Source organism: Rhipicephalus sanguineus, chromosome 9 (assembly GCF_013339695.2).
Source record: "Rhipicephalus sanguineus isolate Rsan-2018 chromosome 9, BIME_Rsan_1.4, whole genome shotgun sequence".
NCBI lineage: Eukaryota > Metazoa > Arthropoda > Arachnida > Ixodida > Ixodidae > Rhipicephalus > Rhipicephalus sanguineus.
This window is the reverse complement of record NC_051184.2, coordinates 6,288,818-6,307,216: the sequence shown is the minus strand read 5'-3', so window position 1 is coordinate 6,307,216 and position 18,399 is coordinate 6,288,818. Positions and strand designations below refer to the sequence as shown.

The 18,399-nt window shown below is 43.7% G+C and overlaps 2 protein-coding genes across 2 annotated transcripts; both read right to left on the bottom strand.

Moving 5' to 3' along the window:
* Window positions 1-8,050, bottom strand: LOC119404507 (uncharacterized). The gene is made up of 4 exons (XM_037671031.2): window positions 7,902-8,050; window positions 5,838-6,239; window positions 4,541-4,907; window positions 1-3,104 (listed from the first exon to the last, which is right to left on the bottom strand). Exons 1-4 carry the CDS (start codon window positions 7,904-7,906, stop codon window positions 2,370-2,372), a joined length of 1,509 nt encoding a protein of 502 aa, XP_037526959.1. The 5' UTR covers window positions 7,907-8,050; the 3' UTR covers window positions 1-2,369.
* Window positions 8,051-9,435: 1,385 nt separating this feature from the next.
* Window positions 9,436-18,148, bottom strand: LOC119404508 (28S ribosomal protein S35, mitochondrial). The gene is made up of 8 exons (XM_037671032.2): window positions 17,926-18,148; window positions 17,134-17,210; window positions 15,494-15,719; window positions 14,871-15,010; window positions 14,253-14,362; window positions 13,008-13,077; window positions 11,544-11,669; window positions 9,436-9,839 (listed from the first exon to the last, which is right to left on the bottom strand). The coding sequence occupies exons 1-8, from the start codon at window positions 18,071-18,073 to the stop codon at window positions 9,615-9,617; spliced, it is 1,122 nt and encodes a 373-aa protein (XP_037526960.1). The 5' UTR covers window positions 18,074-18,148; the 3' UTR covers window positions 9,436-9,614.
* Between the last annotated feature and the right edge of the window lie 251 nt (window positions 18,149-18,399).

Here is an 18,399-nt window from a genome sequence, read left to right as displayed (position 1 = left end):
TGACAAAAGTGTAAACACGTAGATGTATTTTAAAAGCTGCATCAATTTTCACATACAATGGTTGTCTGAACAAAAACCGAGAAAGACAACACAAATCTTTCTTGCTAAAAGTGCACTAAAAGGCAACTACGCGTGTGAGATTCATTTACGACGAGATACACACAAGCATGAAAAGGCATGCCGTTAAAAAAAGTAACAAAAGATCAAACATGGCCAAGTATAAATGGATACAACAGGCATCATGACATTGGACATGGTTACAGATCTACACTCATTTCCTACAAAAACACTGGTATCAACACAGCTCCTCTACGTTGGTAAGGCACTGTTTAGGGCTCCATGGCCACCGGTAAAAATATTTTCATTGTAAAGGAGAGTTAAAACAGCTGCCCAGGGCATCCACTACATTATGACGAAACAATGAAAAAGTTCATCAAAAAAATCATTTCTGCTAGCACAAGCAGATAATGGCACACGTCAGATTGACTTTGTTCGTCGTATCACTCGGATGGTTGTAGTAAAAAAAAAATCACTGGTTTGAATTTCAGATCCTGAAAGAACACTGAGATTGTATTAAATTACCAAAATGGCTCTGCTGATGTCCACAAGTAACTTTACATTCTTTAACATGACGTAGGATGGAGAAGAAAAAGGCGTAGGGATGTCTCTAGCCAATACTTTGACAAGGGGACTTGTCGACTCTAGAAACTTGAATGGACATGGATGAGGGACCATCTAGATATCAAGTGCAAACGAGCTAATTGGGTTGGTTGCATTGGCCTGACCAAGACGAAGTCCCCTGTCAAAACATTCACTCCAAGACATACCTTTCAGCCACTGTAGATCTCGTCAAAGATATACAGCATCTAAACAATTCAGTCATGCTAAAAAAGACAGGGGTTCCTAGGCATGACAGGAGGGTAGAATGCCTCATGAGCTGCCAGTGAGTGAAGCTGTACAAACATGAGCACAGAGTGCTGGACACTGCAATGACTGATAAACTCCTGTCTCAATTGAGGCTTGGACCCACCGCTATGGCATGAAGCTAACGCTCTGTCTCGAGCGCAACTGTGATTTTCCTGACTGAACGTGCAGGGAGAGTGTAGCTCCCATTGCACAGCTAGTTTTATGCAAAAGAAGAAAAAAAAGAAAAATACCTGAAAGCTTGGCATTTTACTATTGTGAGTCTTAGGATTTGATTGTAACTAGTGTTTTTAGAATTGGAGTGATGTTTGCCTTATGGAGGACTCTCTTTACATTTCTTTCTGCATGTTAAGGCAAGTACTGGCGGCAAATCCTTTATTTTTTTTTTCCCAAATTCTGCATGCTAGTGTTATATAGTGATTATGAATTCTTTCTTACAAACTTCCATTCTCACATGCATGGAGTACTCAAACTTGCCACCTACAAAAATGAAACTAAGCACCTACGGAAATGAAACTAAGGACTAAGCTCATTGTCATGACTAAAATATCATAAATGGAGGGTGTATATAAAAGTTTGAGAAATGCAGCCTTCTGTTGTCTCTTCACTACCTCAAGTTTTTAGCTGCACCAGGACTATCGTGTTCAGCAATCCACTATCACAAAAAGCCTGCACTACACACACAAAAAAAATGTTGTGTGGCCTGATTGGGTGAAGTGCTGTGCACAATTCTTCAAATGCAACACAAATGATACGATGCACTGAGAATAATTACAAAAGCAAAACATCCATTTTTTCTTAAAGGCTCACTGCAAGAAAATTTCGGAATGCATAAACAGGCGAGTTCGGGATTTGTAGGTTCAAAACGGCCCCTGTGTGTAACTGTACATTCGAAGTTTGAGTGGATGGATAACAAAATGCTAGCAAATATTCACTATCTCTTAAAACAAGCAGAACTGTAAAGAATACAGCCAGCCAGTGTGGCTGACTCTTCGACATGACCTCTGAGATTGCAAGGAATTTGCGCTGCACCACTAAACGTATTGGAGGCTATGACCCGGGATGTGTGTCATATCCGCTGACCATGAGGATGTTGGGACATTTACCAGCCCTTAAGCTTTCCTGAAATTTCATCGCTGTTGGCCTTTAAACAACAAAAACTTGTCATTGACCTAGCCTAATTATACCTCTGGTATTTCACATTCTTCATGGAGCATTTGTTTACACTATTGGTAATATGGGTACAATACAGTAACTTGAGGCATGAATTCGCTTTTCCTGCTGTTTTAGGTTCCTTACATAACCTTTGCTAGCAGTCTTGTGAGCGAAAGCTTTCTATGTGAAAGTGCAATGTAACTCGGCCTGTATTTGGCTTTTGTGTAGAACGCTTAATTATGCCACTTCTGGTTTGCAGAAATTGAGCTATCCGGTACTTTCCGACGGCATCAACTGGTGCCCTCCTTTCCAACATGAACAAGAAACTTTGTTCTCAGACCTTCCTTCGTTTCCTTTACTTTACTAAAAAACTTGCTCTCGAACTTCCACAATGTCTTATCCTTCACTGTGAAACGGAAGTAGTCGTCCTTACAAAGGGCTTCCATTTCGGCAGGACACTTAGCCCTGTAGTGGTTTAGCTGCACGTCCTCCTTGCTTAACAGGACAGTTCGCTGGAGCTTCCCATAGAGTGGCACAAGAGTGTAATGGTTAAACACGGCCAGGGAGGAGTTTGTGGTGAAGAAACTCTTAACCGCAAACCCGGGTCGAGTGAAGTTGGCCGACCGCGTAACTCGGCTGAGAAACCAAGACCAGCTTTTCTCACGCTCAAAGTGGTCGAAGAAGTAGACGTTGGGCACAGCCAGGGAGGCGTACGTCGCCAGCATTTTAGGCTTTGTGGAGACGATGTCGTTGAGCAGCTCCTGCCACGTTGAGTGCCGGCGCGGCAGAATGACTTCGTCGATGTCGACGAGAAGAACGAACTCGTGGGTTGGGATGTGCCGGTAATAGCAGTCATTGTAAGGGACCAGTTCGTGCCGGCGCTTCTGCCACGTGTTGTTGGTGAGGTACTGCCTCCGCTTGGCTGGAATGTGCGGCTCATCCAAACCCGGCAGTTGGATTCTTTCGAATTGGACCCGACGAAACCGGCGGTAGTAACGCAAGATGAGGTCCACCTTGGGATGAACCTGCGAGTCGAATTTGCCATTATCTTTCAAATGCTTAGATCCATGAAAATTTGGATTGCGTATTAATTTGACTACATCGCAAGGCGGCTACAGGAATATCACAAAAAATACTCAACAGTGATTACAGTATTTTCTGTTGATGCTTAGTTAATCGTTGCATCATACTGTGGGTTTGAAATGGCAGTTTTATAGCTTTTAAATTATGTAGTGAAAACGATAACTAGTTTTTAATGAAAGCTGTTGGAAACAATCAAAACAGACACAACTTACATGAACAGACTCTATATGGAACTCTAATGTTTGAGATTGTTGACTTTGCAAAAAGGTTGTATTCTTGAGCTAGCGATAATTCAAAAGCATATATAGAGGCAGAATTTCTGCTACTTTAGCTACACTGTGGCTGTCATACATTAGGTGTTGACAGCTGCAAATGTGGATTTTACCACTCTTGAAAACTTGTGTACAAAATATAGGAGAACTAAATATCAATGTGACCAACATGAAGCTATAGTTATTCAACTAATGATGTGTGATGCCATTTATTATGGTTTGTGCACCTTATTTGTCAATAATTATACCTGAGTTATAGTATGTTTAGATTCTCTTGATGGCGATAGCACATGGTAACAACTTTACTTATTAGTTGTGTTCGCATTAACCTGATTTGTTGTACATTCGTACAAGGGGTACCTTTCTAACCAAAGCTTTTGTGAATCCTTCTGTATATTATGTCGCTATGCTTATCTCATCCTCTTCTATTATACACAAGTTATGCATTATTAGCTTCCAATGTTTACCGGGCAAATCTTTTGTGAAGGTACCGAACTTTTACAAAACCATGGCACATGACCCAAAATGCAAAATCCTCCACAAATGGAAAGCCAACAGCAGTGTTCGTGACCAATGCTTCATTCCTATAATTTTGATGCTACATGCTTGAACCAAGCAGTCCTGAGCCACCAGTAAACTCTTAAAGGACCCCTAAACCACTCCAGAGAGTGGTTTCTTCCGTGCCTTCACTACCCTTCTTACAGGCACTATCTCCTCCTCACCACTTATTTCTTCATAAAACACGTGGACAAGTCAGCACTGGCCGATGAGCCTATCAGGATTTCACGCTTTTCGGATACATGCTGTTATCTCCGCTTGCACAGTCGAAAACGCACAAACCGAAGTGAAATCAGTTGATTGCACACGATTGTCATGCGATACAAGGCAGGACGAGCGTGCGACTGAACAACAAAGCAGGGTGGGAGACAATTCACAACTGATATCCCTCGTATATGGACCAATCAAGAGCTTACTTCCTCATGACGTCACGTGAACAGGCTGCTGCATTGCAAATTGTGCGGAAAAGATGGGAAACACAAGGAGAGAATAACACACTTGTGCTTTCTAATTTCAGTGGTTGTTTTTAAGACTACCCTAAGCATTACCTGGAAGATGTAGAAGAACACCGTGTCGGCACCTAGGAGGAACTGGAGTTCGAGCCATTCCACCAGGCGGGCAGAGATGTCTTCGGGGAAGTCCAGCCCCTTAACACACACCGCAATCCCACGTTTTGGGTCTTTCTCGGGAGTCTTCGAGAGAGCTAGAGAATTGGGAGGACAGGCACACGGTTCAGCAACGAGCGACACGTTGGCGGGACCACTGTTGAGAGGACTAGAGACGTTAAATGGCACGGGACAGGAGAAGATGAAAGGTCGGTAGTAGCGGCCAGGCGGGGAACGCCCGTCCCATGCTGGTAGCCATATCTCGGTGCGATCCGATTCCACGACTATGGGATGCGGCAGTTCTTGGTACCTGCACACCAATCACCGGCACGAAAGTGGCATTCACCTGAACGCACCACCATGGCTACAAGACAAATCTCACCACTTGTGATGTAATGCACAGGCTAACATTTCCAGGATTACACAATAAAGCGGACGGGCAAGCGACTGCCGCTGTAGCTCAATTGGTAAAGCATCGGATGCGTTATCCGAAGGTTCTAGGTTAAGTCCTTACCTGCTGCAAGTTGATTTTTTCATCCACTTTAATTCCTTGCCATTTATGTTGTAATTACTATGCTACAGTTAAAACATGCATGTAATGTCCCATATAGCTTCCTTACCTTCATTGTCTGTAGGTTTCATTAGGCTGTGTATAACAAAAAGAAATGAGCTCTCAATCAATACCCCTTCTTTCGTAACGCTTTCATAATAAGTTATAGTTATGTGCAAATATCCAAGAAAGGTGGATGGCCATTGAAGTAGTGCAATGACAAAGCACAGCACATGCGGAAAATCTGGGTTTGGTTTTTGCTAGCAGCAAGTTGTCTTTCTGGCTACTTTAATCTTTCTTACCATATCTACATTCTGATGAAACATAATAATGTCCACCATTCCTTTTCTGGGTTCATTCTTTGTTTCATGAAATGGTTGTAATTAATGAAAAATGAGTGTACACTTCCTCATATTCTCCTTGCCTATTTCTGAACATGTTAGATAGCCATCAAAAAAAGCCTCAAAATGAGAATTTCACTACCACCAAGCATGGAGTGAAACTACGTACAAAATTAAGTGATGTACCACTGATAGGCATCTAATGCTGGGAAATCGTATTATGCTGCTATATTTAATAAAGAGGTCCACTACATCAAACACTTAGGGTCTGTACTTGCTCAACGTGCTCAACAAAGTCTGTTAACGTGCTCAACAAAGTCTGTTACGCGACCACTAAAAAAGTGCTCACCACATCTGACAGAAGAAGCGGAGGGAGTCTGCATCCTCCGATTTGATGACACCGAGTAGCCTGACATAATGCCGATTCTTCCCGCCGTGCACCCATACGCGAGTGTCGTAGTGCGCAGAGAGCAGGTGCAGGTCGGGTACACCCGGGATCCCTCCCTGCCACCCGGAAGCCGGCGTGAACTCGATGCGTGGGCACTGCGTCGTGTGGGTGTCGCAGAAGAATGTGTGCACCTCGGCTTCACCTTCGTAGGCTAGCAGCACTGGAATTCTTCGGCGCGGTGATCGGACCAGGCGTTCCTCGAATGATCGTGGCAGGTAGATGAACAGCACCAGCCCAAAGCCAACCAGTACCAGAAAGAGGGTGAGGGCGCGCGGTGTTGGCACAACCCTCCGCCAGCTGCAACTGCAGGACATTGTCAAGATACAATGCTGCTGATCAGTGATAGTTAATGGCATCCCCCTTGTGGTCAAACGTCAGTAAATAGTCACAGCTAGTTATGTGTTACCATACTGCTTTACTTTGTAAATCCAAAAAAGACAGAAGTTTAGGGGAAGGTGGAAGCTTGAAGAGAGGAAAAAAATTTTTAATACGGGGTGTCGCTGGAGCCAATGTTTCAACAAGCAGTCTTGAGGCTGCAACTGAGGAGGAGGAGGAACTGGCATGCCAAATCAGGTTAGTCAAAAGGAAACAGTCAGTTAAAAAAAAGAAAAAGTGGGGCAGTGGTGCGGGATTTGCAACAAAAGGGTAGAAGGGTTGCATTTGCAGCCTTGAAGAAGACAAGACTGCTTGTCGAAACATTGGCTCCAGTGACACCCCATGTTCACGAATTTTTCATCTTTACTTTGTAAAGTTACTCATGCCTATGCCAATTCCACCCTCCATCTCTTCTCTGCATTTCTTTCCCCACCAATGCTCTCAATGTATCGTGCTTATCTTCACTGCCGACCAGTTAACGCTTTCATCATTGTTGAACTCCAGAGTGTTTGCACGGTCGATGTGCCCCACAGTTCTGGTGGGTCGAATATTTTGGCATTCCACTGAAATGTGCTGTCAGAACTGTGGAGTGCACTTCAGTGGCGATATGCAGTTGTACAAATGAACAGAGAACACAGCAAACTTAGCTACTAGCTAGATACGTTGCGATGTGAGAACTGTTGCACTAGCTCAAGACATCCTATTCGCAATATCGCATTATCGAATCGCATTAATTATATATATATATATATATATATATATATATATATATATATATATATATATATAATAATTTATGCGATTTTTACATATATTTCGTATATGTTTAAAAGAAGCTAAAACGACTCTTAAAATTTAGGAATTTGTATTTTGTGGTAGCTCCTACACACTGCAGTGTCAACCTGCTCAGATGAAAAGCATGCAAATTGCTCTAGAATTCGACTATGTATAGATTTTCTGTCTTCAATTTATTAGTTGCAAGATTGTTATGCGTCTCTGAAACGTTTGTTTGTTTTCGTGGCTAGCGTGTGTCACCAAGAACAGAAAACAATTTTTTATGCAAAATAGATTGACATTGTTTTCCTGTTATGATCCAGGTGCTTCAAATTAACATAAACGAGTTAAAACTCGCATTAACTGAAACGAGAACCGTGAACCAAAAGCTTTCGATTCGAGGTTATCGAGTGCTAGACAATGAGAAGTTTCATATACGCGGACACAGTCATCAAGCGATTTCTCCTAGAAGGACGCACTGGAATTCGTTATCGAAACGCAAATGCGCTTGCGTGATACTAACATAACATTCGGACAAATTCGCACCTTACCGTATGGATTCGGGAATGATTGTTCTTTTTTTATTTTTTTTTAGCCAGGACTCCATGGTGTCAGCTTGCGAAAGCTTGGTTCGTGTCCGAAACATCTGATCAAGCATTTCGCGCTCCAGCCTTTGTTCGAGCGAGTGAGTTTGCTACTTGCTGGAAACTGTTTTTCGGGAAGCGTGTGAGATTTAGCGCCAGTACAAACTCTGCTAGATTCCTATGACTCGCTAAATGCTGCAAGCTAAAATAGAGATCTGCGGTTTATACTTACCTCATCTCGGTTCCATTAAGTTTCGTTTACAACATTTCACGCCTGCGCGACTCGGTGACATTCACATCACCCGTGCCACCGCCTGGGGCAGGGCTACTGGCCACGAAAACTATGTAAGATTGTCAGACAAGAATTTTGCATTCAGCAGCCATGTTCAGCAGGGCGCGGCCATGACGGTCGCCCTTGTTGCCTGGACAAGTTTTATTCACCGCCACTTTGAAGAGTTCTTGCGCGCCACTGGCACTTGCGTGAAAGTAACGACACAATTACTCAGGGTGCAGTTAAAAGTTATCTTATGCGCGCTTCATTTATATGCTTTTTAACGTTGCGTCGTTGATCCAATGAGTACACTAGTCGCGGCATCGGCGACACACGATCGGATGCAATATTTCTACTTTCGCTTTTTCGAATGCAGCTCAAAGCTGTCTAAACTTAAGCAAAAATAATGTACTTCTTTGCAGTGATTCTGGATTGAAGTAATGTTCTAGTTTCTAGTTACTGATTACCCGCTTTGCTATCTAAGATCTGGTCTCGTCGTTCATGCCATTTGCGCGGCGATTGCGGCTGGTGCTACAAACATAACCTGAAAGAGACGCTAAAGGGAAACGTCAAATCAGTCTGGACTTATGAATTGTTATTTTCTAGCCATCACGGGTTCGTTTTCTTTAAGAAAAAATAACCAATGTCAAAAGCTTATTTTTGAATTTCGCGCCGAAACTACGGCACCCGAAAGCCAGTGCGACGTCACGCATCTATCTTTCATTTTCTTTTTTTAATCCATGAAACCTGCTAAGTCGTCTGTGGCTGTATTGCAGCACAATGGTGCCCATTTTGAGCGGCAATGACGTAGGCACCAGTAGGCGCCACAAAAATCTGTGACGTCGCAGCGAGCACGTGCGGGAACCACGAGGCAGTGTCGCCACAAGGCATCTTCTTTGTACATCGCTTCGCACTCTTCTTCTTTGCAATGTCCTCTTTTTGCGCATCTTCTGGCTTTCCAAGCATTCTCTCGAAACAAGTGTGCTGCTTTCCAGTTTAGTGAAGTGAGAATTTTCTTGTAGAAGATAAGTTGTTTTTGCTTCAGTGTCCCTCAAACTCGCGCAGTACTCGTGTTTATAATTATCTAAAATGCAATTTCATCGAGCGTCCCTCACTCAGTGTCCCTCACTCAGTGTCCCTCAAACAAACTCGCGCAGTACTCGTGTTAATAATTTTTTTAAATGCAATGTCATCCTACAGTGCATTATTGCTGCATGTCAGGAAGTTTTACTGCCACACATGGCCATGTAGTGAGCAGCGATATAACAGACTACCGAATGAGCTGGAGTGAGTGCCAACATCAGAGTGTTCTGCTCCGAAATAACTACCGTACACATGCACCAAATCTGATTTGTTGCAAAGTTATTATCGTAGAGTATTTAGGAAGCCTCGAGGACTTCATTCAACACAAAAAATGAGAAGTTAAAAATGGCGTGTCGGTACACCTTTGCATAAGTGTTTAAAGAAAGCCAGTCATCCCTTCACAACATGCTACGTAACAACTCAGGATATTTTATTATTCTACAGTGACAAACAACAGTGATGGCACTGCTCACGCAGTTTTGTGAGCAGACTTAGGATACCGGGCACAGTCTCTTTTACAGTGCAGCTCCTTTACAATGCCACTTAAAAGTATTGCAGCCACATCTAATAGCGATGTCCAACACGCACAGCTCACGATGCATGCACTTCTCCGGCCAGTGGACTGAGCTCACTGTGCTTTAGGCCTAACAGCGAACACACGGAGCGCTTGTACTTGTCCCACGATTGCAGGCTTTCTCCTTCATTGTGAATCTCACACACGGCCTCTGCATAGTCCTTCACTTGAGCGACACCCTTGACGTCGTCATCTGAGAAATCTGGCGGCAGATGCTGAACGTGGGGGAGGGTGATCTCTTCCTGCGAGGCAGAAACACAGTTCTGATGCACGCGTGAAGCATTTACACACATGTTGAAACTTTAAGCTAAACAGACTGGCACATAGAAAGATACGAAAGGATAAGCGCGGATGAGATACGCAAGGATGTGGTAGTAGTTTTGCACCAAGTGTTAAAAGAGGTTTAACAGTAAAAGGAGCATGGGAATGTGGAAATAAGTTCCTACTGTTGTGGGGTCGAAGGAAAGAGCCGTGCTCATGGAACGCACGGACAAAGTCACGGCCAGGGGCATAGCGAGAAATTTTTTTCGGGGGGGGTTCAACCATACTTTATGTATGTTCGTGCGTGCATTTGTATGTGTGCGTGTATATATGCGCAAGCAAAATTGAAAAATTTCGGGGGGGTTTGAACCCCCCCTTGGCTACACCCCTGGTCACGGCGTCAAGCAAATGAACACATGGATATTTATTAATTGCTTTTACATAACGGTGAGCTCGCCTGCTGAATGAATCTAAAACGCAACTAGTAGTAACATGCCCAATAACCCAAATAAAATGCTAATACAACACACACACACAAAAAAACATAAACATATAATATTAATGAGAACTAACAGACAATAACGCCAAGGAAAGTACAGGGGGTGTTATCTGTAGTATTTAGAACATAACTGTGAAGAAAGTAAAGTGGACGAAAAGATGACTTGCCGCCGGCAGGGACCGAACCTGCGACCTTCGAATAACGCGTCCGATGCTCTACCACTGAGCTACGGCGGCGGTCATCCTCCCGTCCACTTTCTGGGGTATATATGATGATTTAAACCTAGGAGTGTTAGTCAGCGCCAATCGCAGCCGTGACGCAATCGCAGCCAATCGCAGCCTTTCCTTCATTCATAGCGAGGGTCTCGTCCTGGCAGACTTAAGGCCTTCAGGTAGTATGCGAGGGATTATTGGTCAGCTGCCAACTCGTAAAAAGATCACGTGCTACGTGACGCCAACAGGCAAAAAAGAGTGTTCCACACTCGCCGCCATGGCTGCGATTGGCGCTGACTAACACTCCTAGGTTTAAATCATCATATATACCCCAGAAAGTGGACGGGAGGATGACCGCCGCCGTAGCTCAGTGGTAGAGCATCGGACGCGTTATTCGAAGGTCGCAGGTTCGGTCCCGGCCGGTGGCAAGTCATCTTTTCGTCCACTTTACTTTCTTCACATTTATGTTCTAAATACTACAGATAACACCCCCTGTACTTTCCTTGGCGTTATTGTCTGTTAGTTCTCATTAATATTGTGTCTAACAAAGATAAACGAGCCCTTGAAAAATCATCTGCTTTCCTTCATAAACATATAATGTAACACGAACACGGCGTCGCCAATGTTAGACTCCCCAAGGGAGCCCGCGGAAACGAGCTGCAGTATCACACCCACGGACCTCTCCAACAGCTGTCCATTGCCAATTACAACAAGGCCCCCAAACAAAGAAAAAGTGCTCTTTTTCACGCACCTGCGCAGCCTCGCTCCCGCCAGGCGGCGCTTCTGGCGCCACTGCTCCACCTCTCGCTCGGCAGTGTTTAAGCTAACAACAACTAATCCGACGGATGCGTGCGCACCATGAGGTAAAAATGACTTTACAGGGGGTGAGAGTACTCCCACACTGTTTTGCTGCTACACATGACAAGTAACACATTATAGTTGCTTGCTCTGGTTAATTGCGCATGCAGCCTTACCTGACCAGCCAGTGACTGCTGCATACGTTTGACAAAACCGACCGCATTGGCTTCTGACCGGCTCTTCTCCCACAAGTAGCACTCCATGTCAGACTCGGCCTTGTCTGCTTCCCATGGCTCTGTTTTCTGTGTTTGCAAAAGACTGAACTTTTGAGCTATAGTCTCACGCACACAACAAACATAGTCTCTGGTATGAGCATCAGGGTCCTTGTTAGACATTTCACACTTCACAGCTTGTGAATGCTTGGAATAGTACTCGAACAGCTTCACAGCTGGGCCTTCAGATTTGCGTTGGATTTGTGTCACATTTCTTCCTCTCATAATTAAGAAAATGATAGGGAAGTGACATCCAAAGCAACCTCGCATCTGAAGGCACTAGACACTGTCGCATTGTTACTTTGCGTGCACAAAAATGTATAGAAACATCACTTTAGAGATCAATTTTACACCAAGCTTCACCAAGAGTGTACTTTCAATAGTACCATGACACCTTATGCTGATGCTGCTGCTATGCTCGTGCAAACATTAAAAGAAAGCCATGCCTCCACTTTGGCAGTTACAAAAGCAAAGCGATTATTCTAGATGTAAAAGGCAAACTGGCATTGCATAAATGAGTTGAAACATGACCTCAGGAAAGCCTTCTGCAAGCACACCTGCTTGAGTCAGGCACAAGAGTGACTTCCTTAATAGATGCAGTGGCAATGCTGTCAGTAAGCATAATGACTGCATGCAAAGAGTGTTGTTTATGTCTACCATGTGTTAAAACAGCTTATAACACTAGAATTTTAGCTTGTTTGAAAGTGTATTGTTGTTTAAGGAATAGCCAAGTTATCGAAAAAATGTGCAGTAGCAACATTTTGTGATGCAAGTCTTATTTAACCAGAGGGAACACATAGCACTGCATTGATCTACGTACATATTCAACTTAACTGTTGATTAGTAGTGGCATAACTGTTAACATGCAGTTATTTTATGATTTGCACTCGACGACAGTAACAGGCAATAACACTCATGCCACAGAAAAACTTTTTGAACATTTCGTAGTTCAACAAAGCATTTCAAGATGTCGCTACTGCATTCACGGCTAACCTGGAAATTTATGAACGGTTATAAGCCTAATATTAGAAATCAGTTCTGCAATATTCAGTGTCGATGTGCTTCGAGTCATCAATTAATTCGCCCTTGCGCTGCCATTTGCTAACATCCTGATTAGCAAATGGCATCCTGAATTGGTGGAGCGAGCGCCCCGGAAAGGCGTTGGTCCCAGGTTCGATCCCCGTACCAAGACAAATTTTTTGTCAACTAAACTAAGATGCTTTCTTTCTGAGAAATCTGTATGGATTTCCTTGTAGTTTAGTGGTACAATAGGGTGGCTGTAAATTTTCCCTGTCATAGTTGCTTGCGGACCAGCCAGAAATCCATTTAGAGCATATGAATATGACAAGTCACAAAGTACACACTCACCCAAGATTCGTGGTACACAGCGGTGAGAAGGTAATGGGCATAGTCGTAGTTCTGCTTCTTCAACGGACACCTACGACACATGGGACACAAGTCAAATAGAAACAGTTGTGTTGGCATACACACACTAGTACTATACACACGGCCGTGCAGCATGTATTACATACCACAATTCACTATGCCATGACAAGCTTAGTACAGCATAACAGCACAGCAAATTTGTAAAATGTATGCAGCTGCATGTCCTCGCTTGTAGACCTGATGCATACTGGCAATGCACTTAAAATCTGAGACTGCCTACGGTATATTTGAGTGTGTTCGTCATCTGCACAAGTATACTATAGTAAATTAAGCTCTGCTTATGAAGAAGTTTGGTGCCTCCAAACACAAAGTCAGCAATGTTTTAGATTATGCGAAGTGAAATGTAACTTACGTCATATTTGACTGGTCATTTCAGAGTGTATATTCAGGCAGTGCTACTCAGGCAGTGTGTGAGGCCGCTCTAGGAATTTATTACAAAAATAAGCAGGTCGGATATTTGGTTGCGTTTTAGTATTGCCACATGAGTCCAATTATGCTTGCAGGAAAGCTTAGTTGCTACGCTAATAGTGCTCTGGAACGGCAAGCTGCATGCCTGCCAACGCTCCTGAATATTTAAGTTTACAGATATGGGTTCATTTTATGAATGTCGCATCATGTTTCGTGAAAATTACATTACGGTTACAAGAGGTTTTGAAGTATCAAAGACTGGGCAGGGCAAGATTGTAAGAAAAGACAAAAAAAAAGCACATGAGAAGAGACTGTGAATGTACCTAAGGCAGTGGAGTATGCTCCTCAGACGAATTTGTTAACGCAGGTTACTGAAGTATGCCAAATCAGTGGCAGCAAAGTTGTTAAAAAATATCTCTAATTGAAAATATAATCCAAAAACAATTAGCAGCTTGTCAGCCTTCATAGTTGCCAGGTTTGCTGCTGCACTTTAGCACTGCAATTATCCACGAATCACTGTATATAAATTTCATAAGCATCACACTTGTGCATCACACTTGTGTCTATGTGCAGTAAGATTTTTAAAAAGTTGAAAAGTGTGTGAATGTGACTATTAGCACAGCAAAACAGTTTGTGACGATAACGGCAGTAGAGGGAAACAGATGCAATGGTAATGGCCCATTGCAATGGCTCAATCACCATTAGTTTATTGTTAAAGAGTAAAGAAAAAAAAATCAAGCTGTCGCTGGTATGACCTACCTGTCAGTGACAATAGTGAGGATGTCTGTAGCAGCGTCGTAGCGGTCACCAACCAACCGAAGAAGCTTATCCCTAGCATGGTAGTCGAGCTCCAAGTCGGACAATTTTACCTGAAAATCCATAGCAGCTATAATGAAGGTCCATAGGGAACGTACAGAAGCTTACCATGTACACAAGTAAATATTCTTGCAATGCATATGATGAAAGCCATATTTCAGTGAGCATACACATGACATGTTGCTTATGCCGTTTGATGCACTAGAATATACACTCAGATGAGACTGGGCTGAGATGGTCATTGTACTATGCTATGTAGTATCTCTTAATTCCAGTGTGCAAGTTTTGAAATCAAGCTAGTTGGTGAGCCAGAGATGTTATTCTGGCTTGCCTATTCTTTCTTACTTTGTCAGCTTAACCAGAAAAAATGGTGACTTCCATTCTGTGAATTAAAATCACTGCAACTTTACTCTGTTTGTATGTCACTGGAAATTTCCCATACAAATGCATAACAGAACACCAAGAGCCATAATTGATATAATGCTTAAAAATAAAGAAAACTAAGGGAATCTAAGCACGTGAACGTGAGTGAAGATATAACAGATAAGTGTCTCGTCGTACCCTCAGTGTAACAATCCTGGATCTGGCGTCTCTGATGGATGGGCTGGCATGGCAGTAGTCACTGTCAATAACTTCCACTGGAAAGTGCTCCTCACATTTTTCATCCGTCTCCAAGCCAGCTGGCCATGGGGTGCAGAATGCTGTGCAAAGAGAGGGTAATGTGCTGTGATGTGCTCTTCACATTGAAATACGAATTTCAGTGAGCATGGGGGAAAGTGGGGGGCAGCAGCTCTCCCCCCTACCTCATGCCCCTCCACTGGCATCGCCCTGGTATACATCTGTGAGTGCTGGAACTCTGTACATGTCAGGGGCATAGCCAGGGGGGGGAGGAGTTGGGAGGTTCAACACCCCCCCCCCCTGAAATTTTTCAGTTTTGCTTACGTATATACACACGCACACATACAAATGCACGCACGAACACACAAAGTATGGTTGAACCCTCCCGAAAAAATTTCTGGCTACGCCCCTGGTACATGTTACATATTTCTCACTTCATAAGTGACACTTTATTCTTTAGTTGCATTATGAATAGTTTCAAAAGCCTGCTTAGTGTTTGTACTGTTGCCTGCTGCATATAAAATGTTACCTCGCTAAGCTTCAGAGTGGAGGTGAAGCCTACTCACGCCGGAGGACCTTGACGTGCTTGGCGAGGTGAGCAGGAGTCAGGTGAAGGAAGTTGGGCACCTTCATGAGCTCCAGGTTGGCATACTTGCCCGGCGGTGCCCCCTTCTCGCGATAGCCCTGGCGCAGCGGAAGTGGCACCACTGAGGGACGAAAGGACTGAGCTGTGGGCCACACGCTTGTCCAGTCTTGGTCCACGGGCATGCGCTCGCTTCGTGGTTGCGGAACCTGTTCCCAAAAATGAACTGAGCACATAAACGGCAGGGGCCATGTGCATGCATGTGCAATTTCATCAGTGAAGTTGTTTAAGGCCGAGGTGAATCCCTGGTGATCATCGTCCACACCTTCTAGCCCAGCTGCGAGAGTGAAGCCTGACTAGAGGGAGAGCATGAATAAAGCTAAGTAGGTGAGAGGGAAGCCTAGTGTAGTGACTTGAGCCTGGTAGAGAGAGGGTAGCAACGTGGAGAGGGTGAAGTTTGGTAGAGAGGAGGAGAGCAAGGACGAAGCTATGGCGGAAGCAGAGCAGGTGGTGTGGAGAGAGCAGGAGCGTGATTGGCTGTGCCGGTAAAGGTAGTCAACCAATGGCAGCGTTGTGCTCGAGCACGGGTGGTGCTCGTGAGAGAGGAAGAAGGGCATGCTGAACGTTGGCGAAAGTGGAGCAAAAGGCGCACTGATGCCACCAGCTCGGCTTTTTAATCAACCTTCGCGATGTTAATTCAGTTGAAGCTGCGCATAATTTTTTTTCTAGCTACATTCAAGCCTAGCAGTGCACTCGTATACTCGTATGCCTTGTATACGCAATTATTATAGCCACAGTTAAGCCCAAAAGGTCTATGCCATTGCTCTACTGGAAGATGCTCTGTGGCATGGAAGTACTGCAAACACTCAACTATGTCAGTTATTAAAAACTCACGACTACTGAAGGCGTGTAATGAAAAATTATTAGCAAAGATGGGCTAGCTTCATCTGGTACAAATACTGTCATTCTGGGGTTTTATATGCTTTTGCACTGAGTTATTCTGCACAAATAAGTGGCACACTTCAATCATGCTTTGAGGCATAGTGAACGTGTGGACTATGTGGAACTCTCAAAAGGAATTTTTACACTGAACTCTAATGAATTGCACATGTATTCTCTGAAGCAGTATTCCTCTACCTTACAATGATTAGAGACTTCTGCCTGTTCCTTAATTTGTGAATGACAGAATAAATATTTGTGATGTTACTAAAAATGTGGCACATATTTAGGAAAATCAGTTTACACGCCCCCCGTGAAAACTATATGCGGCATTTTAAATGTGTGGTCCAATTTAATTTCTATATGAATTTCGAGTGTGACCACTTTGCTGAAGCACATGAACCAATGCAAACAAGATGCAGAACACGACCCCCCAAAAATGTGCAGTGCTTCCATTACATTCAGTGCAAGCGGAATGAAAACAAGCTTACTGGTGTGAATTTGCTAGATACACATGGCCGAGTTATCAAAGATTATAAGCAGAGACTGTTCAACGCAATGAACAGCAAATGATGTGTCAATGTAATTATCAGCTCTCCTTGTCTTTAATGCAGTCTGTGCGTGTGTGTGCGTGTTTGTGAAATAACAACTTATCCACTGTTATGAATGCAGAGATGAGCTTACATCATACTTGATTTCTGCCCTCTTTTGCTTGGGCGCTTCTTTTGGCCTGTAGAGATCCAGCTTTCGAAACTTCCGATCTGCAAAGGACAGCATAACAATAAATGTACAGTACTCACGCACGAGTTCTCTTGACATAACTACTGAGCTTAAACGACACTGCAATTGCATTTCAGCTGTAAGTAAAGTTGTCAGCCATGCCAGGCAAGCAAACTATCACATGCGCACTGATGCTGTCATTTTGACTACATTTACTGAATAAGCTTTCATTACAAAAATACTGCGAGCCGTAAAACGTCGCGTTCATTGCTTGATGAACTTCTCAAGCTCTAATTTAGTTCATAATTTTCATAGTAAAGACCAGGCCCCTGCCTTTTCCCCTCAATCCTCCAAGAAAGTGGTAGACACAAAACTATTCCTGGAACCAAAACACATCTGCGTCATTCTTTTCCTTACCGCCTGTCTGTGTTTAGCAAAGCAAGTTGCGAGAGTCGGTACGTGTTTGGAAGTTAAATAACAAGTACACGCGACAGGGTACTCACTTAAACTGACCTTCATTGAAAAACATCACGTCACGATTTACCTACACAGCCAACAGCCTCCACTAACGTTCGTTCAATCAACGCGAGTGAAAGCAACTTCGCAAATGCATTCCTCCTTGATGCCCATCGCAAAGTCACAAACAGATTTCTCATGTAGCATTAGTCATCTGCCTTATAGAAATAAACGCTGATCGTATTAGTGAATCGAAGGCCAGCAGCAGAATGCGTATCACGCATCCTCTGGTCTGTTCACCTTCATCTAACTCCGTCGCGTCCGACTTGTCTCCATTGGACACGAATGACGACATCCTTCGCGCTATCACCCTGTTCGACGCTGAGGGAAGTATTCTAACGCAGTAATGCACTTCGCGAAGCATTGCGAAGCTACGTGCCGGTGGCATATCAACTGCGGAAAAACTTAAATCACACGAGAAAGTCCGCACACACGTGCGAAACACGCCGACCGAAACTATCAATCCCACTGCGACATTAGGATTGCACGGCAAGGAGAAGGCTAATAGGGCTGTTTCGCCGCTATGAATCAGGGCGGCGCTAGTTGTTGGTTGCAATAAGCGCTTTAGCGCGTTTCGCTCGGGCTCTTCTTTCTTACAGGTCATTGTTTTGATTAAATAATAAATCTTTGTCTAACTACTACATTTAGCGCTTTATTATCGTTGAATTAGCTTATGTTCTCGTGACAGCTCTCGGGGTCTCTTCGGCTTTGTGT

Bases quoted from the DNA above. Each gene is read 5' to 3' on its own strand.
- LOC119404507 (XM_037671031.2), bottom strand. The intron at 4,908-5,837 runs GTGAGCACTTTT...ATTGGTGTGCAG, and splicing joins CGCTTCTTCTGTCAGATGTG to GTACCAAGAACTGCCGCATC. The intron at 3,105-4,540 runs GTAATGCTTAGG...TTCGACTCGCAG, and splicing joins TGTTCTTCTACATCTTCCAG to GTTCATCCCAAGGTGGACCT.
- LOC119404508 (XM_037671032.2), bottom strand. From the start codon at position 18,073: ATGCCACCGGCACGTAGCTTCGCAATGCTTCGCGAAGTGCATTACTGC. The intron at 17,211-17,925 runs GTGAACAGACCA...TGTCCTTTGCAG, and splicing joins CGCGACGGAGTTAGATGAAG to ATCGGAAGTTTCGAAAGCTG. The intron at 15,011-15,493 runs GTGAGTAGGCTT...CTCTTTGCACAG, and splicing joins GCACGTCAAGGTCCTCCGGC to CATTCTGCACCCCATGGCCA.